Source organism: Protopterus annectens, chromosome 8.part0, assembly GCF_019279795.1.
Source record: "Protopterus annectens isolate FY-2018-M chromosome 8.part0, PAN1.0, whole genome shotgun sequence".
In the NCBI taxonomy this organism is placed as follows: domain Eukaryota; kingdom Metazoa; phylum Chordata; order Ceratodontiformes; family Protopteridae; genus Protopterus; species Protopterus annectens.
Window position 1 is genome coordinate 1,432,693,980 of NC_056741.1, and position 19,386 is coordinate 1,432,713,365.

Consider the following 19,386-nt stretch of genomic DNA (forward strand, 5'->3'; position numbering starts at 1 on the left):
TAAAGTGAGTGGTTGCGGTCTCCTCCGAGCTGATTTTTTGGATTGTTTGGTTTTCATATATCAGTTAGAGCCTCCGTTTTTGTTTCTATCTTATGCAGAATGTAACCCACGTAGCTAAGGCCATTTGAACATCTACGCTTATGGTAGGTTTACTTGCACAACTGAAGTGTCTTTTTAGTCATCAACATGTATAGAACTGTGCAATTTTAGTGGATACTTGGAGTCGATACCTAGTTGTATGTTTGCTAAGTTTAACTGGAATGCTAAGGTCATTGGGTGTTCCAACTGTAATTCAAAAGGGTTAGTTAGGTGGTCAGAGTTCATCATGGTAGCTATAGTATATTCGTCTGACCTGATTCCCAGCCTTCATCTGTTAGTGAAAGTCTTTGATTGTTGGGGGGGTTCTAGTAGGAGCATGGATGATAATATTTTTGACATGCTTTTCTGTAAAAGGCTGTTGCTGCATCTGCACTGTCAAGGAAGTTTTTTTCTCCAGCAACTACACAGTCCTGATCAATGGTTGTTTTTCTTCTCTCTGTTGGGGACAAGACTTGTGTGTTCTGGTGCCTGAGTGACAGCCCGACAAGGCCATGCATTCCTTGTCTAGAGGGCTTCGTTAGTCCATTCATTCCCTTAGAGAGTCAAGTGCCATGAGTTAGGAAGTCAGCCAGACTCTGTGGACTTCCCTCATTTCCCTTTGGAATTTCTAATCCCAGTGATGTCTCATTAGGGATCTTCTAGTGCTGTCTACCACAGTTGACCATACATGCCTCTACACAAACAAATACCTGGTCCTTACACAGATCATGTTGTTTAGTCTTGAGCTCTGTGAGTGTAATATCCAATGCTCTCTGTAAGAGTCACCCAAGCAGCAAGCCAAAGCCACCCCCCCAAGATAGGTGAGCTGACAGCTGCACATTACCTTGCCCCACTTCCTCCAACACCATGCCCTCCCTGTCTTTGGGGAGAATCTTCTGCCTGTTATCTTTAATCATTTTAAAATTAATGGATATGTGTGCTTTGTCATTGTCAAGTAGAGGCTTTAGTGCTTTATGGGCCTTTTCAGTAGTGCAAGGTTGGAGAAACTGCAGTACACAAAATAAATAGTTTTTTTCCAGACGTGTGGTTGTGTCATTTCATTTTAAGGCTTTGTTTACTCACTACCCTCAGACTATGGCCTGCTTTTCAGTGCTCTTCACCTTTGATTGAAGTATATGGATAGTTGTTTCATAATGTACTGTTGACTCCGTCTCCCATAGCTGTGAAGAATTCATGCCTTCTGCTGATTTAAAACATTCTCCCAAGAAAATAAAGGGCCTAAATCATAAAACTGCACTTAGTATTTCAAAGCCTTGTCCCACTTCTAAGTATCATATAGGCTACTGACAGGTGATGTCTGCCTTGCGTACAGAGCCTCAACAGACCTTGTCCTCTCATATCTACTGCACACCCTCAAGTCGAATGGTGGAATAAGCACCCTCTGAAGAGCTCTTAATCTCTTCTACAGCATAAATAGAACATGTTGGAGGTAGATATATATAACAGAATTCCATATGGGTTATATCCCGCCAAGGATATAGCCAATCTTTAAAGCTTCAGAGCACTTTCAGTGCACCCAAACTATATCAGGCAGCTTGAGCTGAGCTGACCAAAAGACAAGTTTGGGCACCAAGCCTTTCAGAGTTTTACTGCCACTGAAGAGTGTGCTCCTCTGAGGCTTTCCAGGATCAACTCTCAGCTTGTGTTGTTACTTCGTTGGGCAGGTAAGTTCCCTTTGGAGAAAAATTTCCACTTACGAAGTTTTTTTGTTATTGATACTTTTCTCTTTAGGAAGAGTTATTTTAAAGCTAGGAGTTTGTGTTTTTAATAGACTGACAAGAGCAGTGCATTATACTTTTAAATGGGAGCACTCTTTTTTTCAGCTTAAAAGTTGTTTAAAGTAACTAAAACACATTTTTTCTGTGGAGAAACTGTGTTTGTTTTACTTAGTGGGCATGTGTCTACTCCTCAAATGTCCATAGGAGTAATTTATTCATTGTTTAATTCTGGCTGTTGATCCTTCTTGCAAAGTAGTTCTGGTAAAATTAAGAGTGATACCTCCTTTCCTAAAGAGATTCAAGATTTTGGAACTCAGAATCTGGACAGGAGGATGAAGAGGCCAATGCAGGGTGTTCTCAGACTTCTGACTCATATTCAGAGTAGACTCAATTTCTGATTCTTTTGTGGGGGGGGGGTGTCTTTGAGACCATTTCTAGCATGTGCCAGTGTTTTTAGTGGAAGACCTCAGTCCCTAAGAAAATTCTATGAGTTGTTACAGAGCAAATTTCCAGAACCTACACCCATTTGTCCAGTTCTGTCAACTTTGGAGGATTTGTGTGTTACTGCCTGCAGTTTTTCTGACAGCTGCCCCCCTGTTCCCCAAGCTTTTAAGTTATACACTCTTCCCAAACCTGATTCAGCAGCTATAACTTAGATTGTTTTGCTTCTAGACATTTAATTCCAGTCATATTTCTGATAAAGACGGCAATATTAAGTATGGGGGAAAAAAAACTGTATGCTTCTGCAACTTTGATTTTCAGAATTTTGAATTTTCAGGCTTGGCTTAACTAATTGTGAAAGTATGAATAATGTTTTGTGTGCAGTGTCTTGTGAAAAAAAAACGTGCTTTAAAATGTAATTTCTTTTATTGTTCAAGTCACTACTCATTGTATGTAGTGTATGTATGCCTCTGATACTTCAAGAGCCATGGCCATTGGTACTGTTTTGAGGAGGTTTGCATATTTGACTTCTCAGAACTCCCAGATGATACTAAAAATGAGACTTTTAATTTCTCCTTTGAATAGAGATTTAGTTTTAGGCACCTCTGCTGCAGAGATGATCAGAAAGTGTGATGAAAAGGGTAAGCTGATGCAGGGAATCTTTTAAGGTTTTCCACCCTGTTTTTTCAGAATTTTTAATGGGAATCTATTAACTTTTAAGAAGAAATGGCAAGAGGGTTCCAAGAAGAATTCTGGGAACTCCCAAAGCCAAGGTCAGTCCAATAAGTCAGAATGACTGAGACTTTGTTCCCCCCCTTTTTTCTTAGTCTGAATCTACACTTTTCTCTTGAGCAGCAGATAGTTTCAGGCAATTGGGTTCTGAAGATGGGTTCCAATCAGTTTGTCGAAACTTCAGCAGTTCGAACTGTGAAGTTCGAAAAATGATTATAGCAAAGCAGCGGAACACCGAATTCTTTCCCAGGGAAAGAATTCGGTGGGCCATTTCTGCGGCTTCACTATTCCCTCCACTGTGGTGCGAAGGTTACGGACCAGGTTAAGGTAAGTGTGCGAATGGACCCGGGTTAAGATGAGTGTGCGATAGTTACGGACCTTAGAGTTAGGGTTTAGGTTAAGGTAAGTGGATAGATAGATAGTGTATATATGGTTTAGTGTAGGGTTAGAAGTAGGGTTTTGTGAAGTGTATATGTTGTGGATTACTTATTTTGGTGTGCTTGTGTTGTGTGTGTGTGTTTTCTTCGCTGTTCTAAGCCTTCGATGGTTTTGCACTTCGAGGTTAGAAGTTCGAACATATAGTGTTCGAACTTCTGCTGTTTCGTCAAAGTGATATAGACCCCTGAAGATTATTCATCAAGGTTACAAATGTAAGTAGGAGGAAAGTCCTCTTTTTCATAGAGCCATTCCTCATTCTCCTGTCCAGAGTCTTGTTTTCACCTGCCCTCATCACATGCTGCCCCAGGGAATGATAGATACAGACACCCCCACACAGGTGGGAAAGGAATTTTATTCAAAGATGTTTTTAGTGCCAAAACAAAAAAATGCGTGGAGACCAGTTCTGGATCTTTCTTTCCTAAACCTGTTTGCGATGGGGCACAAATTTAAAATTGTCATTTCACAACTTGTTAACTTTTCTTTTTCTTTCATCACATTCCTATTCATCCAAGCTTCAGGAGTTTCTAGAGGTTGTGTGTGTCTGGGTCAAACTGTCAGCGCTCTCCCTTACTCTTTGGAATATCCACTGCACTAAAGTGTTCACAAAGTATTTTGCTCTAGTTACAGCTCATTGCAGGCTACGGGTTATCCATCTTTTTCCACATTTAGACAGCTTTCTTATCTTTGCAGAATCTTTATAAAATGTCAAGAATCTGTCTTTCTCTTGGGTGAGACATCTCCCACACAAGCAAGGATTCAAAGAGAACATTCAGAAGTCTTTCTTAACTCCTTGTGTTTTTTGGATGTCAACTAGACACTATGGTTCAAAGATCTTTTCTTCCACAAAAATAGATCTATATCTTGATCTGTTTCTAAGGTTTTCCACTCAGACTTTGGTCTCATGGCTTCAGTGATTGTCGACTTTGCATGAGAAAGTTATAGTGGTATCTGACGTCTCTTTGTTCCCAGCACCAACACCCCAGTGCTGGGACTTGTCAGAAGAAAAATTACTTAGAAGAGACAGCAGATATCCCTAAATTAAGGTCTCCTTCTTCCGTCCCTGTTATAAATCAGTTGGTCATTACAGACACTTCAAACTTTGCTTGGGGAGCAGTTTCAGGAAGGATAAAAGTACTTAGTGTTTCGGTCTGTTTGCAGATCTGCATGGCTTCACAGCCAGTCTGTTCCTGAGGATTTCAATTAAAACATTTAGACTCCTCCTTCAACAGAAACCTATTTTTCTGGTCCTCAGGCTGCCAGTCTGTTCAAAACTCTCCAAGACCAAGGTAAGACTATGAAAGAGTGCAAGCAGATTCTACTCTCCTCAATTCCAAGATACCATAGAAACTACTCATCTAAATCTACAGTCTTCCTCAGAAGGAGACCCCAGGACAACTAAAACACAAAGAAAACCCACTAGGAAAAGGTACTATGAAAACCTCAGGGAACCGGCGTCTGGGAGGCCTCCCTTTGGAAATAAAATTCTCTGACTTCCTTCGCAGCAACCTCTGCCTTACCCTCAGCGTCATGGCTCATCTTTCCAAAAGACGCACTCTTTTTTTCCCCTGGCCCTGTAAGAAGCTATCTCCACAGACAAATGGGTTTTGTCCCTCATCAAAAATGGTTACGCCATGTCTGCCTCACAACCATTTTTCTCTCCTTGCCCCCATTATTCAGGCCCTTCCAGTTCAGGGCACCATCAAACAAGTCAAGAAGACTTTATTGGGAAGAGGATTCTACTGAAGAATTGTTCAGTTGCCAAGAAAAGGATGACAACGGAGACCCATCCAAGGCCTTTTTTTTTCTAAACACTTTCAACAAAGTACCAACTTTCAGAATGCTGTCTCTTCCCACTATCTGGCATTTTTAGTGTCCCTAGATCTGAAGGATGTCTACTTGCAGGAAATTCATCAGTTTTTTTTCCTGGCTTCTCACGTTTTCAATTTACTGCTGCTCTGCTTTTTGTTTTTTCACTGGGCCAATTGTTTTCACATAGTATCTAGCTCTAGTGGTGAAATTTTGCCACACCCAAAGAATTCAAAATTTCCTATATGTAGATGACCTGCTGCTCCAAGCTCTCTCTCTTTGGGGCTCCTCCTTCAGCATCTAAACTTCACTTTCCAGCTCCTGTTAGGTCTGAGTTTCAGAATAAACTGCCAAAAAACTCCCACATGGTTCCTACACAGAACCTGTTTTTTCCAGTTTGCAGAACTGGACTCTCAGAAAATGCATGTCATCCTCCCTCAGGAGAAAGTTCACAGTCTGTCCAACTTCTTCTTAGGTCTGTCCTCTGCAACACACTGCACAGCAAGAGAGATGTTAAAAACTTTGGGGTTCATGGTGGCCACCATTCCTTTGGTTCTCCTAAGCCAACTTGACATGAAAATCCAGTGGTGACTGAAGTCTTTGTGGTCCCAATGCTTTTTATGCCCCTCCTCCATTGTCTCAAAAAATAGCTACTTTGGTTGAAGAAACAGGTCAGTCTCGACCCAGGACTTCCTTTCATACCACATCCTCCTCCTCCTCCTCCTCTTCCAGAAGTTCATACAGGCACCTCAGATGAGGTGGGGGGAGCATGGACAGGATCACATCGGGGACAGGCCGATGGCAACCACAGTTCCTGAAGGAACATATCAGTCTGAAGAAAATGAGGGCTCTTCTGCAAACACTGTAGACCTTCTTCCATCTATGGAAATCTGGGCCACATCTAGTGTACATGGACAGTACCATAGTCATGTGAGATATAAACAGTGTGATACATAAACAGGTAGGCACCAGGTCTTACAGTTGTTCAGGTTAGCACAGGAGGCATGGAACCTAGGCACCCAGGTTGACTTCAGTCTCACAGCCACATTATCTCACAGGACAGTGTGTTGGCAGACTCCCTATGCTGCTCCCTTGGAGAACCCCCGTTTTTTCACGCAGTCAACCTTCAGCTGGGAAGACCTCAGATAGATCTTTTTGTTACAAAAAAAAATAGATACACTGAAATAGATACAATGTATAAAAATTTGACTGATAAATTTAAATCAGACTATGCTAAGAATAGACTGCAAACCATTTTCTCACAAGTAAACTCTTTTAGTGAGAAATTGAAACAGATAAAATTGAAAAAATTACAGAGGGACTTTAATGACTTCCAAACAGGTCAGATTTTTGTTTGGCCCAGGCATAATAATACACAAACTCGAGTGCAAAGACCGGCTTCCCCGATACACACCATTGTTGATGTTATACATCATGTTGATGCTTCTTCATCTGCTGGAGGTTTGGCCTTGCCTACTCTGTCCACAATTAACAATGCTGCTGCTCAATCTAGTGAATCTGATTTTCCTAGACTAACTGCCTATTCTGCTACACCACCTCCTAACCAATTAGCCTTTGTTAATATACAAAAAGACAATCGATTAGGTGCGAAACCTAAAGTTGCTCAAGAAACAAGTCGTTTTTTACCATATCCCATAAAACTACAGTACCAAGGGAGAGGACGCTCTCAAAGCAGAGGGCCAAGAAAAAGGAAAGTATCCGAGGAGAGTTACGGAACAACACGAAGGCAAAGAATGTGACTGATATATTTGTCAATTTATCTGATTATGACTTGTGCTTATCTGATGTTAGCCTGATTAACAAGGGCTTAAATTTTATACCAGCACATTGCAGTAACTTGGCTGAAGTGTTATGTGAGTTACGTATTTTCTGTAGAAATATAGCCTTGAAAATGTTTTTTAAAAATACCACAATAATACAAAGTAATGAACCTTTACACCTTGACTCAATGATTCCAAGACAAAAAAGTAATTTTTCACCTCCACTTCCTTTTAGCTTAGAGTGTTTCCTAAAAGCTTGTGAGAGAGATTTTCACAAACTTTTCTCTACTAAAAAGAAAAGAATTGCATATGTAAATTTAACACCTAGTGAAATGACATCTTTAGGAAAATTCAAGCAGCTCTCTGATATCACTTTTAGACCTGCTGACAAAGGTGGTGGAATCATAGTCATGAATACTGTGGATTATAATACACTGATGTTAAATATGTTATCTGATCGAGAAACTTATTCCATCATTTCTCAGAAAAAAGTTTGCTCCATAATAGCTAATGTACATGCAACTTTGCATGACCTTCTTATGTGCCGACAAGTCACTCTAGAAGAGTATAAATATCTATACATAGAGTTTCCTACAATTCCCACAATAAAAGGTCTGCCAAAGATTCATAAACAAGTAAAACCTATACCCCTCAGGCCTATAGTTTCAGGCTGTAATTGGGTAACTGCTACTATTTCCACTGCCCTTGAAAATTTCTTAGGCCTGTAGTAGATGCAGTTCCATCCTTATTAAAAGATACTTATGATTTGTTACAGCCTTAAGGATGTGACTCTGAATGTTAGGGCTAATAAGTATATGCTGATAACCCTTGATGTAAAAAATCTTTTTACGTCCATCCCCAATGATTTGGGTTTGGAAGCAATCAGAGAACTACTTGTGAGAGATACTAACTTCTCGACTGAGAAAGTTATCCTAATTTGTCAACTACTAGATTTAGTACTCAATAATAACATCTGTATGTTTGATGGCATTACGTATTTGCAGACATGGGGTGTAGCTATGGGCACCCCATGTGCAAATACGTATGCAAATTTAGTGGTTTTGAATTGGGAAAAGGAGCATCTGTTTACTAATCCTACCTTTGAAAAAATTAAATTTTACAAACGTTTTGTAGACGATGTTCTTTTAATATGGCAAGGTACCCTAGAGGAATTCACACATTTCCTACATCATTTAGAAACTACTACCACTTATCTGAAATTCACAGTAGAAGCTTCAATGAAACAAGTAGAATTTCTGGATGTCTCCCTAACACTTAATGAATATGGAAAAATTACATCTTCCATTTTTAGAAAACCAACGTGGACTAATACATTACTTCACTTCAGCAGTATGCACCCTAGGCATATGTTCCCAGGAATAGTTAAGAGCCAGTTCACTAGATTGACCAGACTTTGTCAAGATAATGTAACTTTGGAAAAAGAAGCTGACCTATTAGAACAATTCTTTTTAGATAGAGGCTATGACTATGAGCTTGTTAACTCTATTAAAAACAATGTTATACATCCTTTAGATTTTGCATTACACATGACTAAGAAACCTTTTTCTTTTATACATAAAAAAGTTATTGACAATATAAGAATACCATACATTATAAAATATACCAGTGATGTGAAATGTTTGGAGAATATTATACGAAACAATTGGAACATATTGCAGACTGACACTTTAATAACTAACTTGGTAGGTACCTACCCCTCTTTTCTGTACAAGAATTGCTTTAATTTAAAACAAATTTTATGTAAAGACTATGCATCAAATGTTAAGAAAACTACCCCAAAAGTGGGGACTGTTTCATGTGGTACTTGTACTAGGTGTAAATTCATCTGTTCTGACCTGACTTTTGTTCATCCCACACTAGGCTTTACTCATTGTGTTAATGTTTCAGCCACATGTCAGACTAGAAACCTGGTATACTTAGCAACTTGTACAGAATGTACTGCATTCTATATAGGATTGACAAAAAGAAGATTAACTGATCGTATCTATGACCATCTCTATGAGATAAAGAGAGAAGCAAATACCAATGCATTAGCTCAGCATATAGTAAAATTCAAAGAACACACTTTTTCATTCAGGGTACTTGAAAAAGTAACTCTGAACCCTAGAGGTGGTGATAATATTAATAATCTTGCCCTGGCAGAATTAAAGTGGATTCTAAAATTTAATGCTCATGGTTACCCAGGCTTAAATACTTCAGTTTCTATCAAACCTGTTTTAAAGAACAGAAAGCGTTAGATACTATGATCATATTCTGAATTATGTTCTATATTTTCAAATTAATAATTTTTAACTTTGCTACATGGTATATAACCTAATATTTTGGTTGTAATATCACATTATTATTATCATTATACATATATATTTTATATTCATTATTTATATCTCATATTCTATGGGTAATTCATATCCATAGTTGAATTGATACATATTCTTATATTTTTAGATATTTATATACATATTTTCCTACATATTTTTCCATATATTGACATGTGTTTTAAATCAAATTCATTCAAAATATGGATACTGTATTGGGTATGTAAATATATAACTGTGTATACATATATTTATCTATTTATTTATTTACATATTTATATATTTATTTATATACATATTTATTACCATATTTTGGCTTATATATAGATACTTGTATATATATTCTTTGTTTTCATGTTTTAATTTTTATATACATGTACTATTGACTGTTTTTGCTCTTTTAACATCACCTTTATGGCCTTTATTCTAATATGTAATAGGCAGCTTCATTGTTTTAGTACTCATGTAAGGCTTTCATTTTTTAAAGTTATCGCAGTTTATTGGATGCGCTTACATATTTTTGGATATTAGCGCTTCTTAGATAGTCTGACTTGTACCTATATCTATGAAGCTATATATTTTATTTTTGTTTTTACTCACATCTAAAATTATGCTAAGATGCTTGATTACTATAAGTAGTCGTACACCAGATTTGTTTGTGTTACTATAGTAAGGTTCAGCATACCTTTATCAAATTAATTGATTTTATTATGCTTGTTTTTAAAAAATGCAAGTACTGCCTGTAAATTTGTGCGTTTATGTTATTTCCTTAGATTGGAATAGTTTAGTAAAGTTTCTCTCCTTTTTGTGTTTAAATGCATTACAGGTGCCTAACTACTTCCCGTCTAATGAGATGTGACTTTAGTTACGACAGCAACTACATATAAAAAATTTTTTATTTTGAAATGCTCGCTAGAGTTAAGACTAGCAGGATTTGTTTGCTTGCTTGCTTGCTTGTTGATTTCTTCAATTAGATATAGAATTATTTATGGAATACAATGAACTCATCATTTAAATGAATGTTAAACACTTCTGTTTATAGGATGCATTCTGAGTATTGTATTAGCTATATATCATAGATCTTTTAGCTATCCATGATGAACGTAAAGATGGCAATGCCGCTTTAAATATTAATTGAAGCATTCAATTACATAGGGTTTGGCTTTAAACAAAGCAATATTTAAACACTTCTGTGTAGGGTTTTCATTGTCTGAAGAAGCGTGGCTGTGACCACGCGAAAGCGCTTACCTTCACCCTTGTATCTGTATTAAAGAAGAGTTTTATACTTTTACTACAGCTGTTGATTGTGTTTTGGAACAATTATCTGCATTTCAACTTGTCATTTACATCGTGGTGAGATCAGGTTTCTGCTTTTTACAATAGATCTTTTTGTGTCACCTAGCAACCAACCATCAGCTTCTCCAGTTCTGCACCAGAGAACCTTGTCCCTCAGTCTGGAGGACAAATGCCTTCTTCCAGTGGACAGTGAAGTTCCTCTATGCTTTTTCTCCACTACCTGTTCTTCGAAAGTTTCTTCTCAAAGCACAAAAGCAAACACCCAAACTCCTTTTACTGGTGTCCTTTTGACTGAGGTAACAGTTGTAGGTGAAATAGCAAGGGAAACCAAAGGAAAATTACAGGAAATTTACATTTATAACTGGACCTGATCAGTCAACAAAAACAATTGCTTCTTCAACCAAATCTTTCCTCACTTAGTTTGCTCCATTGATGATAGGTTTTAATCCCTCAAAGACACCCATTTTCTGAGGAGGTGGTTCAGGTACTACAGTAAGCCAAGGAGACCCAATACTTCAGAAAATCTTTCACAGTTAAATGGAAAAATGTTTACTTTTGGTGCCACAAATGCAGTCAGGACCAACTCATATCACAGGTCCCTGCTGTCCTGCATTACCTTTGTGAACTACTTCATTCAGGATTGTCTTATGCTTGTATAAAAGCTCACCTGTCTGCCATAAATGCCTGCCTCTTAATCCCCTTCTTATAAGTAGAGTGGAAGTCCAAGCTTTTCTCAGGGGCATTCTGCATCTTAACCCACCAAGAAAACCCATCTCTCCTCCTTGGGATCTCAAATTTTGAACCCGCATCTTCTGTCTCTTTAAAATTCTGCATTTGGAAAACTATTCAACTCTTGGCTGTCACCTCTACTGTGAGAGTTTGAGGTGCAAGCTCCCATGACCATTCCTCCTTTTCTTATTTTCCACAAAGGCAGAGTGACTGTCAGGGCTAATCCATCCTTCATACTTAAGGTAGTGTGTAAGATGTCCCTCAAAGGGCTATTCACTTACCCACTTTCTTTCCTAATCCCCAAAATGGGGATGTGGGGGATCTTACATTCTGTGTAGCATTCACAGTCAACTATATGTAGATGACCTGTTGCTAAAAGCTCTCTTTGGTCTCTCTCAGACAAAACTAAATCCATCAGGAATACTAACCAGTTGTTTGTATTTTATGAGCCCTAAGTTGGGTCAGATGGTCTCCCAACAAAGTATTGCAACTTGAATATCTAAGGCCAATTATTTCTGCTGCTAAGTCCTTGCCTTGCCTAAAAGCTCATGCCACTAGGGCTGTAGCTTCCCAGTTTTTGTGTCTTAGGAATAATCTGCAAGTCCTGTTTGAGATCGTATTCCTGAATTCACATCTTCCATACTAAGAATTATTGTATTCCTTCAGAAATCTATCCTATTTGTTATATTTTCTTTGTAGGTTCCTCTGATATGTCTTCACTATTGTGAATTGTGTTCCATTCCCAACTGTAAAATAATCCCTGATGAAAGCTGGCTATTTCTCCCAAAAATATCTTATGCTTCATGTTGTCAGATTTTGGTGGAGCATGAATACATGTCATAGAATCCTCCTCCTTTGCCAGCAGCCCCTACCATTATTGTCTTTCCCTCCTGTTCTATCACTGTTGAAGGCCCTATACCAGTCAGTGTTAATTTCCTTTTTCTCTGATGTTTTGCTAACTGCCCATCCTGAAGTCCTTTCTTTTGTCAAATTGACATGTTAATTTCTATCAAAATATTTCTTAATATAGTTAAATGCTTTTTCTTTTTTGTCTGTACTTGCATTCCATGATAATATAGACAGAGTAACCATTATGACAGAAATTTATTACTCCCACAATTATACATGGCAGTTCTTTTGAATGCATTTCCAACTTTTGGCTTAGATGCTGAGAGTGTTTGGCAGGTTGATTTTTATGCAATTGCTTCTTATCTCCATTTGATCCTACGTTACATTTTCTAAGACACTGCTGCAATGAAAACACTTGGAGCAAAGAGTCACATAAGTTTTCAGACTCCTATTCACTTTTAACCTGTAAGAAACACAGAAACTAAGTACATTTTTAGCAAATGAAGTTTACCCCTCCAGATAGGAGCAGGTGCTGCAAATCAGTGGCTGCATTCTGTTGAGATTTTTTTCTTGAAACAATGTTTGTGTGTATATATGTTTAATGTATGCATGATGTATGATTGTGCCTCAGAAAAGTTGGAAAAAATGAAATCACTTTTTAAATGGCATTTCATGTAAATGATATGAACATAAAAATCTGTAGATTAAAATCTAAAAGATTGTATCACTCTTACTTGATTTATTTAACCTAGGTACAGCACAAATGAAGGAGAGACATGGAAGACATTTCAGTTTTCAGAAAAGTCTGTTTATGTATATGGATTCCTTACAGAGCCAGGCGAGAAAAGTACCATTTTTACCATCTTTGGTTCATATAAAGATGCTGGACACAGTTGGCTGATACTTCAGATAAACACTACAGATGTGCTTGGTAAGGAGAAATTTCTCATCTTTTTAATCAATTTTATCTCCATTTGATTAATTTTACAAGTACATCTGTAACAACCTTCTTGTAGTGTTAAAACACTTTTAGCAGTGTTTGACTTTATTGTGCATTCCCCTGAAAGGTAATGACTAAGCTGCCTAAGATGTTTAATTTGTATTTGGTTATTTTATACTTTACTACTGTAACTCCTGTGATTTCTAAAAATGCGTTAATTTCTTATGTTTTCAACATTGTGGACCCCACACAGTTTGAAGATTGAGTCTATCATTCATTGGCTTCATATGGAAACATGGTTAAGCCTCTGTCTTGTTCTGATTTCACTCTTTCAATGTTTGATGCAAATTAGAGGCTTTTTTGCCTCAAACTAAACTGTAGCATTCCTTCATTGATTCTGTTCAGTGAAGCCACACTACCCTAAAGAGTTCTTTCTGATAGTTGCTGATTTTCATATTCCATCAGTAGTGTACTGATGCCATTATCCTTGATATGCTTATGCAGACAATGCATGACAAATCGTGTTTCATCTGGTGGTTATTTTAAACTGAGCATTATGCCGTTCCCTGCGCCTTCTGTATTTGGTTTGTATTAATTTACTATGTACTGATCTTTTTCTTGGTGGATGAGCTGTCCATGAGACATTTTAGTTTTAATTCATTTATCATCAGGGTTAAGATCACTGATTTACTTTAGGCTCTATTTAGCTACATTGTGGGCCACAGAAGCAACAAATAAACGTGTAAGGGCATTATATTGTAGCCAGTTAACCAATATGTTTTGGGGAAGTTCACATATGTTTGGGAGAATATGCAGGCTACACTATGGCTGCTGGCTAGGATTAAATTGTGAATCATGAAGCTGTGGATACAGAAACCAACCACTGAGACACCATTGAAGCTGCCTCTCAGTTATACTCTGACATTAATCAGATGTTAAGTGGTACAGATTGATGGCATGTATCACTGCTGTCAGGATTGATTGCAAACATCTGTTCAATGCTTGCCACTCGTGTTGTTGTCTATTTGCATGATGCGCAGTTGCTGACATTAACTTTGGAAACTAAATGATAAGCAGATGCATATTTCAATGCAGATGATTCAGATGGTTGTTTTATGTCCACAGGTCCAGTAGGACCCTATGGCCAGATAGAGGATAGGTAACACATCTTAAGCTAGTTTGACTAGAGCTGCTGCAGGCCATTTCTTTATCTATCTGTTTATTTTATGTAGAGAAATAATCAGCCAATGTTGTCTTGTTTTTGTCTGATCCAACATAATCCACCATGGCACCAACTCAAGCTTATTGTTTCCAGATCTCTGATTCCTCCTTCCCCTTGTGTATATGTACATATATATATATATATATATATATATATATATATATATATATATATATAGATAGATATATATATAGATATATAGACATATATATATATATAGATATAGATATATATATATATATATATATATATATATATATATCTATAGATATAGATATAGATATATAGATATATATAGATATATAGATGTATATAGATATAGATGTATATATAGATATATAGATATATGTATATATATATATATATGTATATATATATATATATATATATATATATATATATATATATATATATATATATATATGTATATATATATATGGCGTATATGTATATATATATATATATATATATATATATATATATATATTTATAGATAGTGAGAGAGATATATGTATACATATATCTCAATCCAGACAGGAACCTAATTTATAGTACTGCAGTTGGTTTCTTTTATTAAAAAAAACATGCACCAACGATGACACTATTAGTTGAGCGCCATATCTAGTGAATCTAGATTTCTTCAGAACATCAGACAAACTGTTTGAATACACTTTAAATACCTTAATTTCCCCGCCTTTTTCTAAAAAAACTACCCAATTACATATTACATTTAACCCTATGCATCACTTATGCAGTAAAAATATCCATCTCAAACTTGATTAACCATCTTATGGAATGATTTGGACCAAGCCTTTAAAAATAGAATTTATGACCACAATTTACTGCATTAAGAGAAACGATACCAATAATGCATTGTCCCATCATATACCAATGAAGCTTAGACATGCACGGGTTTTAAATTTGGTATTTTGATGTGGCCAGTATAAATCCTAGAGGAGGTAACACAAAGGCCATTGTGGGAGAAAAAGAAATCAAGTGGCAGTTGTGGCTCGAGGTCTAATTTAAAGCTTGATATTCAAAATGGAAACAACAACTTAATAAAAGAACTGGAAGATACTAATAAAAAATACTCAGAGACACTACACCAAAAAACAATGATCAACTTAGAAAAAAGTAATCTATGTTCCTATTCACTGAACCCTAAAAACCAACAAAGAATAGCAAATAGGACTAAAAAGATTAAAATAAATCAAATCAAGGAAATACGTAATATAGAAACCAAAAAGAAAGTGTCTGATTTAGAAGGAATACTAGAAGCATTTTGGCTATTCTTTCATAAACTTAATCAAAATGAGAAAATAGAAAAGCATTCAATATTGAAAGCTTTTCTTAAAAACAATGTTAGGTTACTAGAAAAGCAGGTGCAACTAATAGAGCAAATAACAATGACAGAACTTAAAGCTGAAGTAAATAAGCTAAAATTAAACAAAGCTCCAGGTATAGATAATATCACCCCAGAAATGTTTAAATTACTATCTAATGAGGCTTTGCTGTTATTATTGAATATCTTTACATCAGTTAAAAATGGTAAAGACATCCCTCCTTCTTGGGAAGTACACATATCGCCAATTCTGAAACAAAGTAAAGATCCCAGTGAATGTTCATTATACAGACCCATTTCATTTCTTAATATAGATTATAAAATATTTATGGCAATACATGGTGCTGGAATAAAACAACTACTGACATTTCTGATAGAGGAGGATCAAACAGGTTTTATAAAGATGATAGGAACTAATTATGACAACATCAAAAGGGTATTTCGCTTAATTGATTATATAAATGTTACAAAAAATGAATGTTATTAGTTTGAGCATAAATAGTGTGTTTGATTCAGTGAACTGGGATTATCTATGGCTAGTTTTTAGAAGAATCGCGACTACTCAAACAACTTTACCTTTTAATAAAATCATTATATGAAAATGTTGGCTTATATTAAACTGGGATCTTGTCTACTTAAATCTGTTAAAATAACCAAAGGGCACAAAGCAAGGCTGTCCTCTTTCTCCATTATTATTTGCACTAGTCATTGAACCCTTAGCAAATAATATACATATGAATAAAAGATTGAAGGAATACAATTAGACAACAGCTTAGAGCTTAAAACTCAACTTTTTGCTGATGATATTAATTACTTTAAAGAATAATGGTAGCTCTTTAAAAGCATTATGGGACTCAATTCAAAAACTTTCAAAAATTTCAGGTCTTAAGATTTAACGAAAACAAAACAAAATGTATTGCTTATAAATACTAATAAAAAATATCTAAATAAAAATACCATAAATATATCCCCACCAATAATACAATCAAAAGAGACTTGGGGAATTATATTAACTAACAATCTAGATGCTACAATGGAAACAAATTATAAAGAGATCTTAAACAATATTAAAAATATAATACAACAATGGAATAAATTCTTCTTTTCAGTGGAAGAAAGGCTCTATATAATTAAAATGATCATATTTCCAAAAATTCTTTTGTCATACAAGCTTGTTTCCTTGCTTACCCAGCAAAATCATACGCTTAAACAATTAAATGATTTAATAATGATTCCTATATGGTATCCAAAAAGCCAAGGATAGCTATGAAATATCATCCTAGATGAATGGGATATGGGTGGCATATGTTTACCAGACATAGACAGTATATTTACATTCATCTGTTTATTAAAACAATATCATTATGGCTAAATACAAGATGTACATCAAAATGGAAGCTAGTTCATGAGAAAATCTGGCTAAAATCAGGTTTGTATTAAATAAATATACTGATTTCATATCAAACTAATTTTATGGCTATTGAAGGGAATATACAATGATACATAAACATAAAAATATAAGTTCCAAATGCATTACTTCTCCATTAAAAGTTTTTTTTCAAAAATCTTATTAATAGCTTAATCCTGATATTAAAGCATAATTATTTTCTACTATATCAATAGCTTTATACACACAAGGCAGTTATAATAACACATTTGATATAGAAGTAGTCAAAATGCTTAAAGAAGGGGATTAATATATTGGCATCAACTGGTAAACTCATGGGAAAACTTCTGTCAATAGAACAAATTCAAAGGAAATTAAATATGGAAAATAGTGCATGGTTACACATACAGAATTAAGACAATATATATTAAAACAAACAATAAACAATGCAACCATCAATAAGACAAGAGATGTTTCCCTAATTTCATAGAACATATAATATTATTAATGATAGGTCAACCTGTTAATGGAAAGGGATTCTTATCACTCTATTTATAAAACAAATAAAAAATAAAAACCTGTAATAATAATGGAACTGTTGTAGATTAGTTAATGGGCAAGTACCAAATGATAGAGATAAAAAAATTAATTCTTCTCTCTCCAGAAGCAGACATCACTTTCATACATTGGAAACTCTTTACATGGCAATTCATACACAGATCTTATGTAACCCCTCATAAAATGGAACTTATGTTTAAAAAATATTGGCTGTTTGGAGATGTGATTTAACAGTAAATGCAGACTGGCAACATATGCTCTACACGAATGCCATTCGATTAAAGGCACCATACTGGGATAAAATAAATTATTTTCTGCAAATAGTATTCAATGATTAAATTCCAGATTTGAAATCTCTTATTTTTGTTTAAGCGATACCTGTACCTGACTGTGTACTAAGAACAAAATATCTAATCTTAATGGACTCTCCTAGCCATTTGCAATAAAGAACATTACATCAAACTGGAAATCCAAAGCTTCTTCAACTTTTTAAGCAGTACAGGAATATGGTGTCAGCAGTTATACGCAGTTGGTGGAAATGAACACTATTAAAGGCAAGAACTGGAAAGAACTACATCATTATATATACCATGGCAAAAAGTAACTGGAAATGTTAGAGAGTAATGACTGTAGCAAATTATAATTAGGGGAAACAGTAGAAGTTGTATAGAAATTAGATTATATGTCAATAACAGACACCCTTGTAAAATACTTTATTTTTGGTTTTAATGCAGATATCCGTTTACTGCTTTCAGCTAACCTGTTTAAATAATTTGTAAATACTTCAATGTCATAAATAACCTGTATACATGTTTTTCTTTTTGAAAATGAATAAAAATATTTTCAAACATAAAAAGAAACAAATTACTGCGGTCCTTGGGATCTCAACTTTGTTTTGGAAAATTGAATTTATATCCTTTTTAGAGTAACCATGTGAAATTATTACGATCTGCGCCGTTTTGTTTCTTACACGGGTTAGAACCCCGATCCTGCGGCTCGAGAGTGGCTGTTTACATCACAAGCTCTGCTGCATCTAAGAGAAGCTCGAGGCACAGTCTACATCCCATGATCCTCAGCTGTTGTATCCCTCCAGATCTAGTTTGCAGCTGCAACTTGGTCAGGCGTCGAGGAGACTTGGGCCAGTAAAATTTTGAGCCCACACACAGCCCATTTTTTCAGTAATTTTGAGAATTTAGAGCTATTTAACACCCTAATTACTCTAGTTAATAGTTAATAATACTTGTGTGTGTGTGTGTGTGTGTGTGTGTATTGTGTTTTTTTTTTTTTCTCATAGGGGTTTTTCATTATATATACATATATATATATATATATATATATATATATATATATATTCTAACTTAGTTGTAGTGTTTCTGGCTTAAGGCCTATTTTAGTAGTCCTGTCAGGGGCTCTGACAGCTGATGCATCTTTTCTTCTATACTGTTAGCAAGAAATTCTTAACTTTTTAGTTCTTGTGTGCAGTGTTTATACATATATATATATATATATATATATATATATATATATATATATATATATATATCCTTGCCCATTATAATCCATAGTTGGTATATATCTACATACTGGTTACACATAGGTAAGGTAGTTAATATTGTTAGATTTGTTAGAACATGGCAGAAGAAGCTAAAATCTGGTTTCAAAAGATGTGTCAGTGTGGACAGAAAATGTCCATCACAGACAATCATGCTTCC

At 35.5% G+C, this 19,386-nt stretch overlaps 1 protein-coding gene across 1 annotated transcript in view; it reads left to right on the top strand.

The window, feature by feature from the left end:
• SORL1 (sortilin related receptor 1) overlaps positions 1-19,386 on the top strand; it is a 5,131,225-nt gene that overhangs the window by 1,509,287 nt on the left and 3,602,552 nt on the right. Inside the window, exon 13 of the mRNA XM_044081038.1 lies at positions 12,978-13,156. Coding sequence (XP_043936973.1) covers positions 12,978-13,156 — 179 coding nt within the window. The remainder of the gene's footprint in view (positions 1-12,977; positions 13,157-19,386) is intronic.